The sequence below is a fragment of the Hippopotamus amphibius genome, chromosome 4 (genome assembly GCF_030028045.1).
Source record: "Hippopotamus amphibius kiboko isolate mHipAmp2 chromosome 4, mHipAmp2.hap2, whole genome shotgun sequence".
Lineage (NCBI taxonomy): Eukaryota > Metazoa > Chordata > Mammalia > Artiodactyla > Hippopotamidae > Hippopotamus > Hippopotamus amphibius.
In genome coordinates this window covers 154,088,772-154,102,684 of record NC_080189.1, presented here as the reverse complement: position 1 = coordinate 154,102,684, position 13,913 = coordinate 154,088,772, and the positions used below count along the sequence as shown (strand labels likewise).

General features: G+C 45.3%; 1 protein-coding gene across 1 annotated transcript in view; it reads left to right on the top strand.

Annotated features, from left to right (window-relative positions):
* Positions 1-13,913, top strand: part of ZFYVE26 (zinc finger FYVE-type containing 26) — a 65,324-nt gene that overhangs the window by 10,115 nt on the left and 41,296 nt on the right. The window contains exons 8-15 of the mRNA XM_057731192.1: positions 135-223; positions 1,189-1,352; positions 4,250-4,453; positions 5,476-6,093; positions 6,544-6,630; positions 9,877-9,945; positions 10,537-10,688; positions 13,583-13,784. Coding sequence (XP_057587175.1) covers positions 135-223; positions 1,189-1,352; positions 4,250-4,453; positions 5,476-6,093; positions 6,544-6,630; positions 9,877-9,945; positions 10,537-10,688; positions 13,583-13,784 — 1,585 coding nt within the window. The remainder of the gene's footprint in view (positions 1-134; positions 224-1,188; positions 1,353-4,249; positions 4,454-5,475; positions 6,094-6,543; positions 6,631-9,876; positions 9,946-10,536; positions 10,689-13,582; positions 13,785-13,913) is intronic.

Sequence of the window (13,913 nt, the reverse complement as noted above, 5' to 3'; positions counted from 1 at the left end):
GCCGCCCGAGCTGCCTCAGAAGTGAGTGTGGTGGGGCTTCAGGCTGAGGCAGAATGCAGGGTCCTGAAGTCGGTCACGGTCTCTGACCCCACGCGCCTGAGTCAGCACCTCTTTCTTCTCCCATGTCAACGCAGGACCAAGGCTGTGATAAGCTCCTCAGGGATGCCTGTGATGGGCTGTGGGCTCACCTGGAGGTTCTGGAGTGGTGTGTGCAGCAGAGCAGGTACGGCCCTGCACAGCCAGCCCCTTTCCCACCATTGGGCACAGTTGACCCTGTGCTCTGCACGTGTGACCATTTCAAGACATCTTCCCCCTAAATGTTTTGAGTTAACAGTGTTGACCAGCAACAAAGAATTGTTCCATCTATTAAACCAGGAAAGAAGCATAAGTAGTGGTTATCTTCGCCATGGCCATGAGGTCATAACTAGAGGATAATTTAAGGATGACAGTGACAGAACAAAACCTCACGTTTCCTGAGCGCTTACTATACACCAGGCATTGCTTTAAGCCCTTTACGTGATGATTGCACTTAAGCTTGACAGTAACCCTTGTGAGCTAGACACCAATATTATCCTCATTTTAAAGGTGGGGCACCTGAAAGCCCAGTGGTGTTAAGTGACATGCCCAAAGTCCCACAGCAAGTGAGGGTGGGCCACCTTCTTAGCCACATGTTATCCTGGATCACATTTTTATTCAACAGCTGCCTCTTGAAATATGTGCAGAGGCCCTGTGTTTCCCTGAATACTTGGCTTTGGGTCTTCCCAAGATCTGGGTTCCTATTTTGTTCTTCACCCACCTCACTAGCACTCCTGAGGTTGGGTAGGCTGATGGCGAAAGTAGCAAGGGGCCCTGACTCAAAGAAAAGCAGAGAAGTTTGTGTTGGCTCTCAGCTAGGAAAATTACAGAAATTAGGAAGCTTAATCTGTGGGCCCTTTCTAGACCCTGCTGAGCACAAAGGCCCTTCCTAGGTCCTTACTAGACAAGTAAAGCTGGATCGATGGATGTCCTTCCCTGAGGGTAAAGAAACGCTATCCTCTCCCACAGACCAACTGAAATTTAGTGTTTGAGGAAGTGAAACCTGTGGTGTTACAGGCCAGAGAGAAAGAATAAGAGGGAATGGAGACTGGTCTTTGTCAAAGCAGTTATATAAACTGTCTCCCCTTCCATCCTCCCAACTTTCTCTTTCAGCAACCCCATACCAAAGAGAGATCTCTTGTGTCATTTACATGGTGGAGACAGCCACTCAGTGCTCTACTCTCTCCATCACCTTACACACCTTCCAGCCCTCAGGGAGGAAGATGTCCTCAAGCTCCTACAGAAGGTGCCAGCCAAGGACCCCCAGCAAGAGCATGGTGAGTTGGTGATGGAGTGACCTGGGCAAGGTTCCCTCTTAGGACAATCTTGCATATTTCTTTCAGTGCAAGATTTATTTAGATGTGATTGCTGGGATCTATCAAGATGGGTGGTCCAGGAGGTACTCTCTAAGTTTGTGCTGTTTGCCCCAATTAGATTATGAGATGTAGGGACATCCCCCCTTTCTTGGTGAGGCCTAGGGAATCCTATGAGAACAATCCCATAGGAACCTTTGTCCTCATAGACCGAACTCAGAAATCACCAGCATATGCTCATTCCACTGAAACAATTAGGAACTGCCCTCTGAATTCACAGCATTGTCATTGGCAGTATTTACACAAGTTTTCGGTGAATCCACACTTCATAAGCTTTCTCATATCACATTTTGTTCCTTCCTTCCCTCCCATATCTTCTTCATGGTCCATTGAACAGGTAAAGAGTCTTTCTTTTAGAAGATTCTTTATTTAGAGTTGTTTTTTTTTTTTTGAGTTTTTCTTTTAGAAGAAAGACTTGCCTGAAACAGTAGCAAACCCTTGTTTTAACTTTAGATTTTTGCTTTAATTCAAATCCCCGTTAACAAGCTCTTTCTTCTTGCTCTCAAAAAATCATATGATAGTGTGGTCACAACCTACTACACAGGCCAGGGACCTCACCTTTGAGAGAAACAAACATTCTCATACGGTGATAGATGTTTCTCAGCCTGGATGTTGCTTTGATTTGCCTGTTTATTTATTTACTGGCTGTGTTGGGTCTTCGTTGCTGCACACGGGCTTTCTCTAGTTGCGGCAAGCGGGGACTCCTCTTTTGTTGTGGTGCGCGGGCTCCTTGTTGCCGTGGCTTCTCTTGTTGTGGAGCACAGGCTCTAGACATGTGGGCTTCAGTAGTTGCGGCACACGGGCTCAATAGCTGTGGTTCACAGGGTCTAAAGCGCAGGCTCAGTAGTTGTGGCACATGGGCTTAGTTGCTCCGCAGCATGTGGAATCTTCCTGGAGCAGAGATAGAACCCGTGTCTCCTGCATTGGCAGGCAGATTCTTAACCACTGCACCACGTAGGAAGCCCCTGATTTGCCTTTTTAAAGGACCTACCACTAATTGTAAAACTAGTGTTATTACATTCTATATTCTTTTTTGAAAAGGTAGACAACTTGTTTAGCAGATTTTCTAAAAGCACTAGAACTCAGTTTTCTACATACTAGTGCAAAAGACTTCTGAAGAAGTATTAGGTTGGCCAAAAAAGTTCATTCCATAACATCTTACGGAAAAACCCGAATGAGATTTTTGGCCACCCCAAAATTTGACCTCTATTCCTGGTGACCCACCAGGACACACATAGAACTTGAACTTGGAAAAGGCAAAAGAGGAATGATAATAGGGCTGGGACTAGGGTGAAGCAAGAGGGGCATCTGGAGCAAAAATGTAAGGAGCCACTCCCTCTCAGGGTGCTTGCAAGTCCTAGCTCTGGGCAGTAATGCCACGAAGCGGTCAAGGCCATGGAACAGTATTGACCTTGTTCTGCTTATTACCCTGACCTTGGCAGGCCTAGCTTCTAAGAAGTAATCCCTAGGAAACCTATACATAAAGGCGCTTGTTGCAACATAGTAGCAAAGCATCCTTAACTACTCCAGTGTCCTGCCCTTGAGGAGTAAGGCTAAGCAAGGGATTCACTGGATAGAACCATACGCAGCCAGCAGAGACTTAGCTTGTAAAGAAACATAATCAAATTCTTATGCTCTAAGGGATTTTTAAGAAGTAGGAAAATTAAATAGTATATAAAAATGTCATTACACTCAACTTAAACACATACACACGTGCACAAAACTGTGAAAGGGGTTAAGCCAGAAGGTAGCAGTGGTTGTATTTAGCTAGTAAGCTTATTGGTGATATTTTTTTCTTCTTTTTGCTTTATCACATTTAATGTTTTTTCATTGAACAGGTTATACTTTTGCTATGAAAGAATTAGGGGTAGATTAAGATGTTCAGACATCCTGTAAAGATGGTACTCTTCCTTCTTCCTAAGTTCAAAACAAATTTTTAATGAAAAATTATAAACTATTAAAGTGTAAGGAGTCTCAACAGAGTTTATATTTCTTCTCAAGATGTCTGCTTCATCGCTTTCCTAAAAATGTCAGGTATTTTTTTTTAATGCTGTGTTATCTTTGCTCTCCTGTTTCTCTTCCTCTTGGGTAATGTGGCATTCTAAAGGTGGACTAAGTTCTAAGTTTTAATGTTTTTTTTTTAATTAATTATTTATTTTATTGGCTGTGTTGGGTCTTTTTTGCTGTGCGCGGGCTTTCTTTTAGTTGCGGTGAGTGGGGGGCTACTCTTCGTTGTGGTGCGCGGGCTCCTCATTGCCGTGGCTTCTCGTGTTGCGGAGCACGGGCTCTAGGCACATGGGCTTCCGTAGTTGCAGCACATGGGCTCAATAGTTGTGGCTCATGGGCTCTAAAGCACAGGCTTAATCGTTGTGGCTCACGGGCTTAGTTGCTCCGAGGCATGTGGGATCTTCCTGGAGCAGGGATCGAACTCGTGTCCCCTGCATTGGCAGGCAGATTCTTAACCACTGCGCCATCTAGGAAGCCCAAGTTCTAATTTTTTAAAAAAGGAAAAACAAGTATTTTAAGAAATATAAGAGAAACACTTGTTAAATAGCCATGAGCCCTAGGTTGAACAGACATGCAGAGGGATGGTTGGTGGGGAAAAGGAAACGGAGGGACTGAAAGTTGTTGTTGAGTAGAACGAGGGCCTGGAAGGGACACAGATCACACTGCCAGAGAGGAGGGAGGGTGGGAACACTTAGGGGACTAGCAGTGCGACATCTCTTTGCTTCAGCCATATATGCAGCCCCTGCCTGAAAGAAGCAACTCTGAAGTTCTGCCTGTTTCTCTCTGTAATGCAGATTCAGCTGACGCCACAGTCCCTGCGCACCTGAGCCGGTGTCAGAACCTGACACTCTACCAGAGCTTCTGTGCCATGAAGTATGCCATCTATGCCCTCTGTGTGAACTCACACCAGCAGTCCCAGTGCCGGGAGTGCAAAGACGGTCCCTCTGAGGACCTGGCGTCGGCTGTGGAGCCAGTGAACGATCCTCTCTCCTCCCCAGGTACACACCACCCCCCACCCCTTCCCCGGCAGAAGCTGGGAACAACCTGTCCCAGGAGGTTCTTTGCGTGGGAACCCTTTTCCACCAGGATTGGGAGGCAGCGTTGGTTTTATTATGCCCATGAATAATTACATCCATTTATCAGCCTCCGTGATCAAAGGGACGTGGAGAAAGTAAGTTATTGCGTAAATTCTGAGTCTGATCACCTAGTGCAGTGTTTCCGAATGCTCTTTTTTTTCACTCCAAACCACGGTAGGTAGCATTTCACATCACTCCAGTTTGCACCTGGGTATATAATTTGTGCTTTTATGTGTATGTGTATATGTGATGTGTAAACTGAAGTATAAGTTTTAAGAAACATTACTTACCCTTCCAAACAGAGCACACTCTTGATTATTTTTCTGTTTTATTCCATTTTTCATACGCAGCCATCTAAGTGTCATGGGTCACAGCCTACAGTTTGAAAGAGCATCTGTCCTGCTCGCTCCAATTTTTCTTAATAACTTGTAACTCCTTAGCTTGCCTTCTGTAACTAGTGGCCAAGTATCTCTCTCTCGCAGCTTGGGAGTAGACCTTCATCTCTGAGCATGGTCATTTTTGACCAGTGAGTATTTCTTAAGAGCTCTGGCTAGCCTGTGATCCCCTGTAGTGTAACAATGAGTGAAAATAGGAATTGAGGAATAAGGAGTCTCCAGGCTGCCTTCATTCTAGGACCTGAAATATGAAGTGCTTCTCAGAGAAGAGGGATAATGTAATTTTAAGAAGCAGAAACAAAATTATGAGTATTCAGTGAGCTGTACCTTTAGTTAAGGGAGCAAAATCTTTCTGCAGACCATGAAAAGACATGGCTCAATAGTTTCTTATTCTTCTGACTGTCACTGCAGTCCCCTGAGTCATTATAAGGAAAGAAATGAGTTAAAGTTGGGAGAATGTTTGAGTCTGGCGAGTACTGTTTCTAATGTTTGCATTTTCTCTCTTTCCTTCTCTTTCCCTGGCCTCTTCACTTATACATGCTTCTTCAGGTGCTTCAGATCTCTTCTCAACATACCTGGCCAGGTGTCAACAGTATCTGTGCAGTGTTCCTGACTCTCTGTGCCTGGAACTTCTAGAAAACATCTTCTCGTTGCTCCTCATCACCTCTGCGGACCTTCACCCAGAGCCTCACTTGCCCGAAGACTACGCTGAGGATGATGACATTGAGGGGAAGGACTCGTTGGGTTTGAGGTCCCCGTCAGAGAGCCCTCAGCACGTAGCACAGCCTGAGAGGAAGTCAGAACAGGGTTCCCTGGGGGTCCCCAGGAGGCTGGCTTACACAGTTCCAAGCTGTCTGAAGGCAGAGCCTAAAGACAGTTCCCCAGAGCCTCGTGGGCACAGCTTTTTGGACCTACAGCACTTTACCAGTGGTATCAGTGGGTTCCTGGCTGATGAATTTGCAATAGGGGCCTTCCTCAGGCTGCTCCAGGAGCAGCTGGATATGCTGAGCAGCCATAGCCCCCCCGAGAAGCCAAAGCTGCTCGAAGGCCAGAGCAGCTCAGGCAGCAGCCACAGAGACGGACTGCAGAGCCGCCTGCACCAGTTCTCCAAGGTTCTCTCTGAGGCCCAGTGGAGGTACAAGGTGGTGACCAGCAACCAGGGCTCAGGTGAGAGGAGAGAGCAGAGAGGGAGGAGGGAGAAAAATCTCGGGAATGTGGGAGAGCGCTAAAAGTGCATGGACTCAGGGCATCGTGCCATCGCCACCCGTGTCAGGGCTCTGAGGTGCTGTTCCGTGTCTCACAGTCCAGTCCAGGTCTTCTGCTACCTTTACCCCAGGGGGTGGGTCATACAAAATTGATCACCCTCGAAAGGGGGGAGGGGCAATATAGGAGTAGTGGAGTAAGAGGTATTAGGTATAAAATAAGCCACAAGGCTGTATTGTACGACACAGGGAATATAGCCATTATTTTATAACTATAAATGAAGTATAACCTTTAAAAATTGTGAATCACTATATTGTACACCTGTAACTTATATAATATTGTACAGCCATGATGCTTCGGTTTAAAAGAAAATTGATCACCCTCCCATATGACCCATTGGCTTTGCTGTTTCAGAGGAGCAACCCTCCCGAAGATACCGGCCCACCGCCACACAGCACCCCAGTCTCCGCCGGGGTCGTCGGACAAGAAGGAGCCGGGCAGGTAATCTGAAGAGCTCTCCCCATGCCTCCTTCCAACATGCCAGGCAAATGGTATAGTGCCACTTGTTTGATAGTCTTCAAGATAAAGCAATAAAGTAGTTTTTTTTTAAATTTTTTTTAAAGTTATATGTTTATTTTTTGGCTGTGTTAGGTCTTCGTTATTATGCGTGGGCTTTCTCTAGTTGCAGCGAGCAGGGGATGCTCTTCCCTGCAGTACGCGGGCTTCTCAGTGAGGTGGCTTCTCTTGTTGCAGAGCACAGGTCTAAGGATATGGAGCTCAGTAGTTGTGGCTCACAGGCTCTAGAGTGCAGGCTCAGTAGTTGTGGCGCACAGGCTTGGTTGCTCTGCAGCATGTGGGATCGTCCCAGACGAGGAATCAAACCCATGTGCCCTGTGTTGGCAGGCGGATTCTTAACCACTGTGCTACCAGGGAAGTCCCAATAAAGCAATTCTTAAAGATAAGGTACCTTAACTCTAATGATAAGGATATTATCTTAAATATAAAGTATCTAAGAGTAATTCTTTAAGATAAGGTACAAACAAAAGTGATCTAAGATTATCCTAATCCCACTCCCCCAAGGTAACCCTTGCTAATAGTTTTGTTCTAGAAATTCTCTTTGCAATACAAGCATATATGTCATTTTCGATATACAGATATGTCATACTATATATAGAGAACTGCAGCTTTCTTTTCTCACTTATATCCTCTTACCTATATAAATGTATCACACTCTGTATTAAGAACTCACTGTTCTTCACTTATTTTAAAGGCTGCTTAGAAGTCCATTGTCATGTGTACCCTTTTGTGGGCTTTTAAATTGTTTCCAGTTTTTTGCTATTATAAACAAAGCTACAGTAAACAACTTTGTACATATATCTGTGCATACTTGTGTGAGTGTATCTATAGGCTAAGTCCCTAGCAGTATAATAGTCAAAGTATATGTGGGTATAAAATATGGATACAACAAATTGCCCTGAAAAGAGGTGGACCGGTTTACATTCCCATCGCTTGTATATAAGTGCCTATTTGCATATACATTCATCAAAAATGAATAGTACCAGGTTTTTTTCAATCTTTGCCAGTATGATTAATATTAGTAATGGTGTGTGATTTTTGGGGGTTTTTTGTTTGTTTTTGTTTGTTTTTGCTTTTTTGTTTGGGGCTGAGTCAGGTATTATTGCGGCATGCAGGATCTTCCACTGCGGCACACAGTCTCTTCATTGCAGCATGCAGGCTTCTCAAGTTGCAGCGCGGGGGCTCCAGAGCACGAGAGCTCAACAATTTTTGGCACACAGGCTCTCTAGTTGTGGTGCATGGGCTCTAGAGCACACAGGCTCAGTAGTTGTGGTGTGCATGGGCTTAGTTGCCCCTCGGCATGTGGGATCTTAGTCCCCCAGCCAGGGATAGAACCTGCATCCCCTGCATTGGGAGGCAGATTCTTAACCACTGGACCACCAGGGAAGTCCTCAGGTGTGTAATTGTTTTAATACTAATTCTGGGTTTGAGATTGAATGTCTTTTCATATATTTACTGGCCATTTATATCTTTCAGTCTAAGGTCCATATTTTCCATCGGGTTTGTGTTTCTTGTTGAATTGTAAGAAGCTCTTTATACCGTAAGGAAAATACTCTGTCATTACGTACTACAGATTTTGTTCCATTTTGTCTTTTGACTTTGATTATGAGTTTTTCGAAAGGAGTTTAACGCAGGAGCATTATACAGAAGTACTAAATTTTTAGATAAGCAAACTTTCATTGTGATTTTTGGTGGTTTTTAAATAATTAACGGAATTCATAAAGAGTTTCCTGTGTGCTAAAAAAATGCTAGGTATCTTGAGGGAAGTGAATGAGGCATAAACCAGGACTTTGCCGTCAAAGAATTTATAATTTACCTGCATAGACAGTATACATGAAAAACTTAAACTGCCTGGAGGCACGGCCTGAAAACAGAAGAGACCTCTTAGAAGGGGAGGTCAGCATAGCCCACAAAGGCAGAGAAACAGGTTTTATGAAAGAGTTGACTCTTGAACAAAGCTCAGAAGAGTGAGCAGGCTTTAGCTAAGTGGCAACAAGAGAAGTGAGCATGCTGGCTGGGGTGGAGGATACCATGAGAGATACGTGGAAAACTTAAAGGCTGAGCCCCTAAAGTTGCTCAGTTAATTGGTTTAAGTCAAAAGGCACAGTTTGCATCCCCCTGACCCAGCCAGGCCAGAATGCACAGTCCATCTTCTCTTTCCTACAGCTGTCTGTTCTTTCCCCACAGTGAGCCCAGGAGGCTCCCTTCCCTGGGCTGATGTTGCCCTCAAATCACGCATCAATCACACCAAGGAATAACAAGCCTCCCTTTGAAAACTCTAGCACTTCGGGAAAGCAGCTGTTGAGAAGAAGACGCTTTTTCTCCAGGGCTTTCAATATCGTGGTCTTTGGTCAGCCTGGCCTTATACTTTGGTCCCCTACTTTTTCAAGTATCAATATGAGGACAACTTTTTCTGTGTCAGAAAATTTTGTGACCCTCTTTGGCACCCTACTGCTTCCTGGTCGCAATAGTTGTGCTTTTATTTTTTTCAGCCTATTGATGGTACTTAGTGAGCAGATGGGGGTTGCTGACCCCTAGAAGTAGCTTGAAAGCTCCTGGGGCTCTGAGACCCAGAGATTGGAAACCACTGGTATAAGCTACTACCCAGATGAGGACTAGGGCCACATTAAGCTTGCCCTGGGGCCGTCACTGTGCCCGGGGAGGAGTCCAGCCAGGGCCCTCGCTCTCACCTCTCTGGTCGGCTCCTGCAGCTTCTGCTGCAGCTCCTTCACCCAAACGTGAGCTGCTCTACTCGCCCCGGCACCTGAGCCCACTCCTCTCCCAGGGCCAGCACACCTCCCTGGAGCTTGGCGCTAGGTGCATCTTCGTGCTGGAGGGGAGCCGGGGAAGCCTAGAGCCCTCCGGGATGAGGCTAAGAAAGTGGATCCGCACCTCTCAGGGTGCGCAGAAGGAGCAGCTGGACTGAGATAGGAGGAAATGCCCCTCCCTGCCAGGGCAGCAAGACAGCTTGGCTAAAAGGAATAAAGACTCACCACTGAGAAAAAAGGAAAATAGGTTGGTCTGTAGGAACTTGCATCTGACTGTAGAAGGAGCCACTGGCCACCCATTATCTTTTCATGCTACCCAGATCTCGGCTTTCAAGCGCGCATCTATAAGCCAACTCTAAGGCATTGATGGTTGATTTTCTCTCTTTCTTCCTGATACCTCTAGATGGCCGGGACAGAGGTTCTAACGCATCCCTCGAAAGTGCGAGTAGCGAGCTGAGCACAAGTACATCAGGTATGGGGGTCCCAACCAGTTGCCAACTTCTAGCAGCTTTGCCCTGATGTGGAGTTGCCATAGACCACAGTGTGAAAACCTGGACTAAGCAGTTCATGCTTGTGTTCAGTGGGGAAAGGGCTATTTCACTACCAGCTGAGTCACCCATCAGTAGAGAGAAATAGAGGTGAATACCCAAGGAAGGTAGTTGGTACATAAGTCTTGTATTCAAAGATGATAGCATATTAACAGATATACACTAACTTGTATAAAAAAGGCAGACAACAAGGATTTACTGTATAGCACAGGGAATATATTCAATATCTTATAATAACCAAAAATGAAAAAGAATAAAAAAAAAAGAATCGCTTTGCACTATACTTGAAACTAACACCATATTGTAAATCAACTATGCTTTAATTTAAAAAAAAAAAAAGAAAGGAAAAAGATGATGGCATAGGTATGCCCTTCGTTTGAGGAAAAATCTAGATCCGTTTACAGACCTTTTAGAGAAGAACCTTGAGAAGATAGGAGTTTGGCGGCAGGTGACAGAATAGTTTTTCCTCAATTTCTATCCCTTCCTTGGCCCCCCACGTTCTTGTGTCCCAACAGAGGGAAGTCTGAGCACTGCGTCGGGGAAGAATGAGCTGGATGGCCGGTTGCAGCCCCAACCTCAAAGTTCACTCATCCCCATGATGTTCTCCCCACCTGAGTCACTGCTGGCATCCTGCATCCTCCGGGGGAACTTTGCAGAAGCCCATCAGGTGAGGCAGGTACTTGTGCAGGAGGTAGATGCCTAGGCTCTACCTTGCCACAGTAAAGAACGCTGAGGCAGCCTCTGGCTGTCTGGGACCCACAGGACCTCAGGTAAAGCTAGACGCTGTGCAGGCAGAGCCGCTCAGGTGCACCTGAAGGGCCCCGTCCAGCAGGAGAAGCAGGAGAGGGTTTCTGCGTGTGGAGCCCCATCTTGAGCATTGTGGATTTCAAGATCCAGCCGGGAGGAGATTTAAGCTGTTGAATCGTTTGTTTTCGTAACATAAACAGTCTTTTAACAGATAAAGGAAAACATTCAGCCACAATCAAAACGTTGAAATATTTTTGTTTCTTTCCCTGTAATCCTCCTCTGAACACATATGTGGTTTTATATAGTTAGAAATCACTTTGCAGACAATTTTTAATAATAAATAAGATGCCAGTTCAATATACAGAAAGTGTAGGGGGCTTGCGAACTCAAATGCTCATGTTGTGTAGGGAAAAGTACGGGAAGTATAAACCAGAAAGACTCTTACACCCTCTGAACTTTGATAGCCTCGCTTGAAAATTGAAGTTAAGGACTTCCTAGGTGGCGCAATGGTAAAGAATCCGCCTGCCAATGCAGGGGACATGGGTTCGAGCCCTGCCCTGGGAAGATTCCACATGCTGCGGAGCAACTAAGCCCATGCACCACAGCTATTGAGCCTGTGCTCTAGAGGGCGTGAGCCACAACTACTGAGCCCATGTGCCGCAACTATTGAAGCCCACACGCCTAGGGCCCATGCTCCGCAACAAGAGAAGCCACGGCAATGAGGAGCCTGTGCACCACAATGAAGAGTAGCCCCCACTCTCAGCAACTAGAGAAAGCCTGTGTGCAGCAACGAAGACCCAACGCAGCCAATAAATAAATAAAATAAATTTTTTAAAAAATTTAAAAAAAATTGAAGTTAAATATAATACCTGCTTGTGCTGTCCCCTGGAATGTTAAGAGGATTACGTGCAAGCTGTGGAAATACAAGAATCCTCTGCTATTGTTTAAACTTAATAGCATAAAAGCCCACTGTTCTAATTTTCAAAATTCTCTTGGTATATTTATGACTTTTGTGCTCGTCCCTTTATACAGGTTAGAATTTTTCTTCCATGTGAGTTTACTTGTTGAGGAATAAATCGTGGAAACATCTAGGTGATGGGATAATTTTTGCTTAAAAACTTCCAACACATTTTAGATCCTGTTCTTTAATGATGATGATAATTCTATCCTTCTGGGGAGAATAGGACCCTCACCAGCCTTTCCGACGCCCAGACCAAGAGGAAGTCAGTTGTGAGCCTCCTGATGCTTTACTGCTAAATGTCCTCACTTCCTCTTCCTTTCCCGGGGCTTTGATCTTTTCTTTTTTTCTTTTTTAATGAAAAAATATTTTTTAAACCTGGCTCAGAGTAAGTTGTCCATATTATAAGAAAATATCAAAAAGTATTAACTGGAAAATAAAATTACTTTTAACCTTATTGTCCAGAACCACCAATACTAACCAAGATCATTTTGAATCTAAAACTTTAGTGCCTTTTTTACATTATAAGCATTTGCCTTGTAACTGATTTTAGTGACCTTATGATTGATCTAGTAACTGCATTGGACCATTCCCCTGTTAGCTCAACATTTTAGCTATTTTCAGCATGGTAATAGTTATAATAAATAGTGGCAAGATTATCACCTTTGTACATTAATACTTTTGAATTATTTCCTTAAAGTTTCACATAAAAATGACTGAGTCAAAGAATGTAAACATTTTTAAAGCTCTATCGATTGCCAAATTGCTCTGTTTTTTTTTTTTTTTTTATTAATTTTATTTTTTTGCTGCGTTGGGTCTTCGTTGCTGCGCAGGCTTTCTCTAGTTGCGGCAAGGGGGGCTACTCTTCACTGCGGTGCTCGGGCTTCTCATTGCAGTGGCTTCTCTTGTTGCAGAGCACAGGCTCTAGGCATGCATGGGGCTCAGTAGTTGTGGCTCTCGGGCTCTGGAGCCCAGGCCCAGTAATTGTGGCACATGGGCTTAGTTTGCTCTGCGGCATATGGGATCGTCCCAGCCCAGGGATGGAACCTGTGTCCCCTGCATTGGCAGGTGGATTCTTCACCACTGCGCCACCTGGGAAATTGCTTTTCAAAAAAGCTTGTTCATTCTATCACTGCCTCCTGAAGGTTTGTTTTTTTTTAAGGTTTATTTTATTATTTATTATTTTATTTTATTTTTGGCTGCATTGGGTCTTCACTGCTGCACATGGACTTTCTCTAGTTGCTGCGAGCAGAGGCTACTGTTCATTGGGGTGCACAGGCTTCTCATTGTGGTGGCTTCTCTTGTTGTGGAGCACAGGCTCTAGGCACAAGGGCTTCAGTAGTTCTGGCGCATGGGCTCAGTAGTTGTGGCTCACGGGCTCGAGAGTGCAGGCTCAGTAGTTGTGGCACACCGGCATGTGGGATCTTCCCAGCCCAGGGATCAAACCTGTGTCCCCTGCACTGGCAGGAGGATTCTTAACCACTGTGCCACCAGGGAAGCCCTAAAGGTTTATTTTTACACTGCATCATTATGATAGATGCAAAGTAGTATTAATGTTAAATTCTCTGTATTACTGGGAAGGGAAAACATTTTTCACCTCTATATTAGTCCTATGTATTTTCTCTTTGGAATTGTCATCTTTTGCCTATTTTCTGTGGGGCTCTGGTGGATCCCTTGCTTACTCTTTCGGGTTATTTCTACATTTGATCTGTTCTTTGCACCTCCAGTGCTCTTCTAGCCCCACAAAGCAGATGTCTCAGGGCCATAGTCTAATGACTGGCAAGATCTCAGATCTGTAGACACTCCGCATCCCAGCGGGCCCGCTGCAAGCCACACTCCTTCCTCTCCTGTGACAGGTGGTGTTCACATTCAGCCTGAAGTCCTCGCCCAGCGCCGGGGAGCTGATGTTCATGGAGCGCTACCAGGAAGTGATTCAGGAACTGGCCCGGGTAGAGCACAAAATTGAAAACCAGAATTCTGACGGGGGTAGTGGCACCATCCGAAGAACAGGCAGTGGCCGCTCGACTCTGCAGGCCATTGGCAGCGCTGCAGCTGCAGGTTCGGCTTCCCCGTTGCCAGGTGGTGAGGGAGCTTTGGGAGGGGAGGGGATGGGGAACTAACCACCCAAATCAGAGACTCATCGTGAAGGTGAGCAGAAACCAAGAGCAGGACACTTACCTTGAAGAA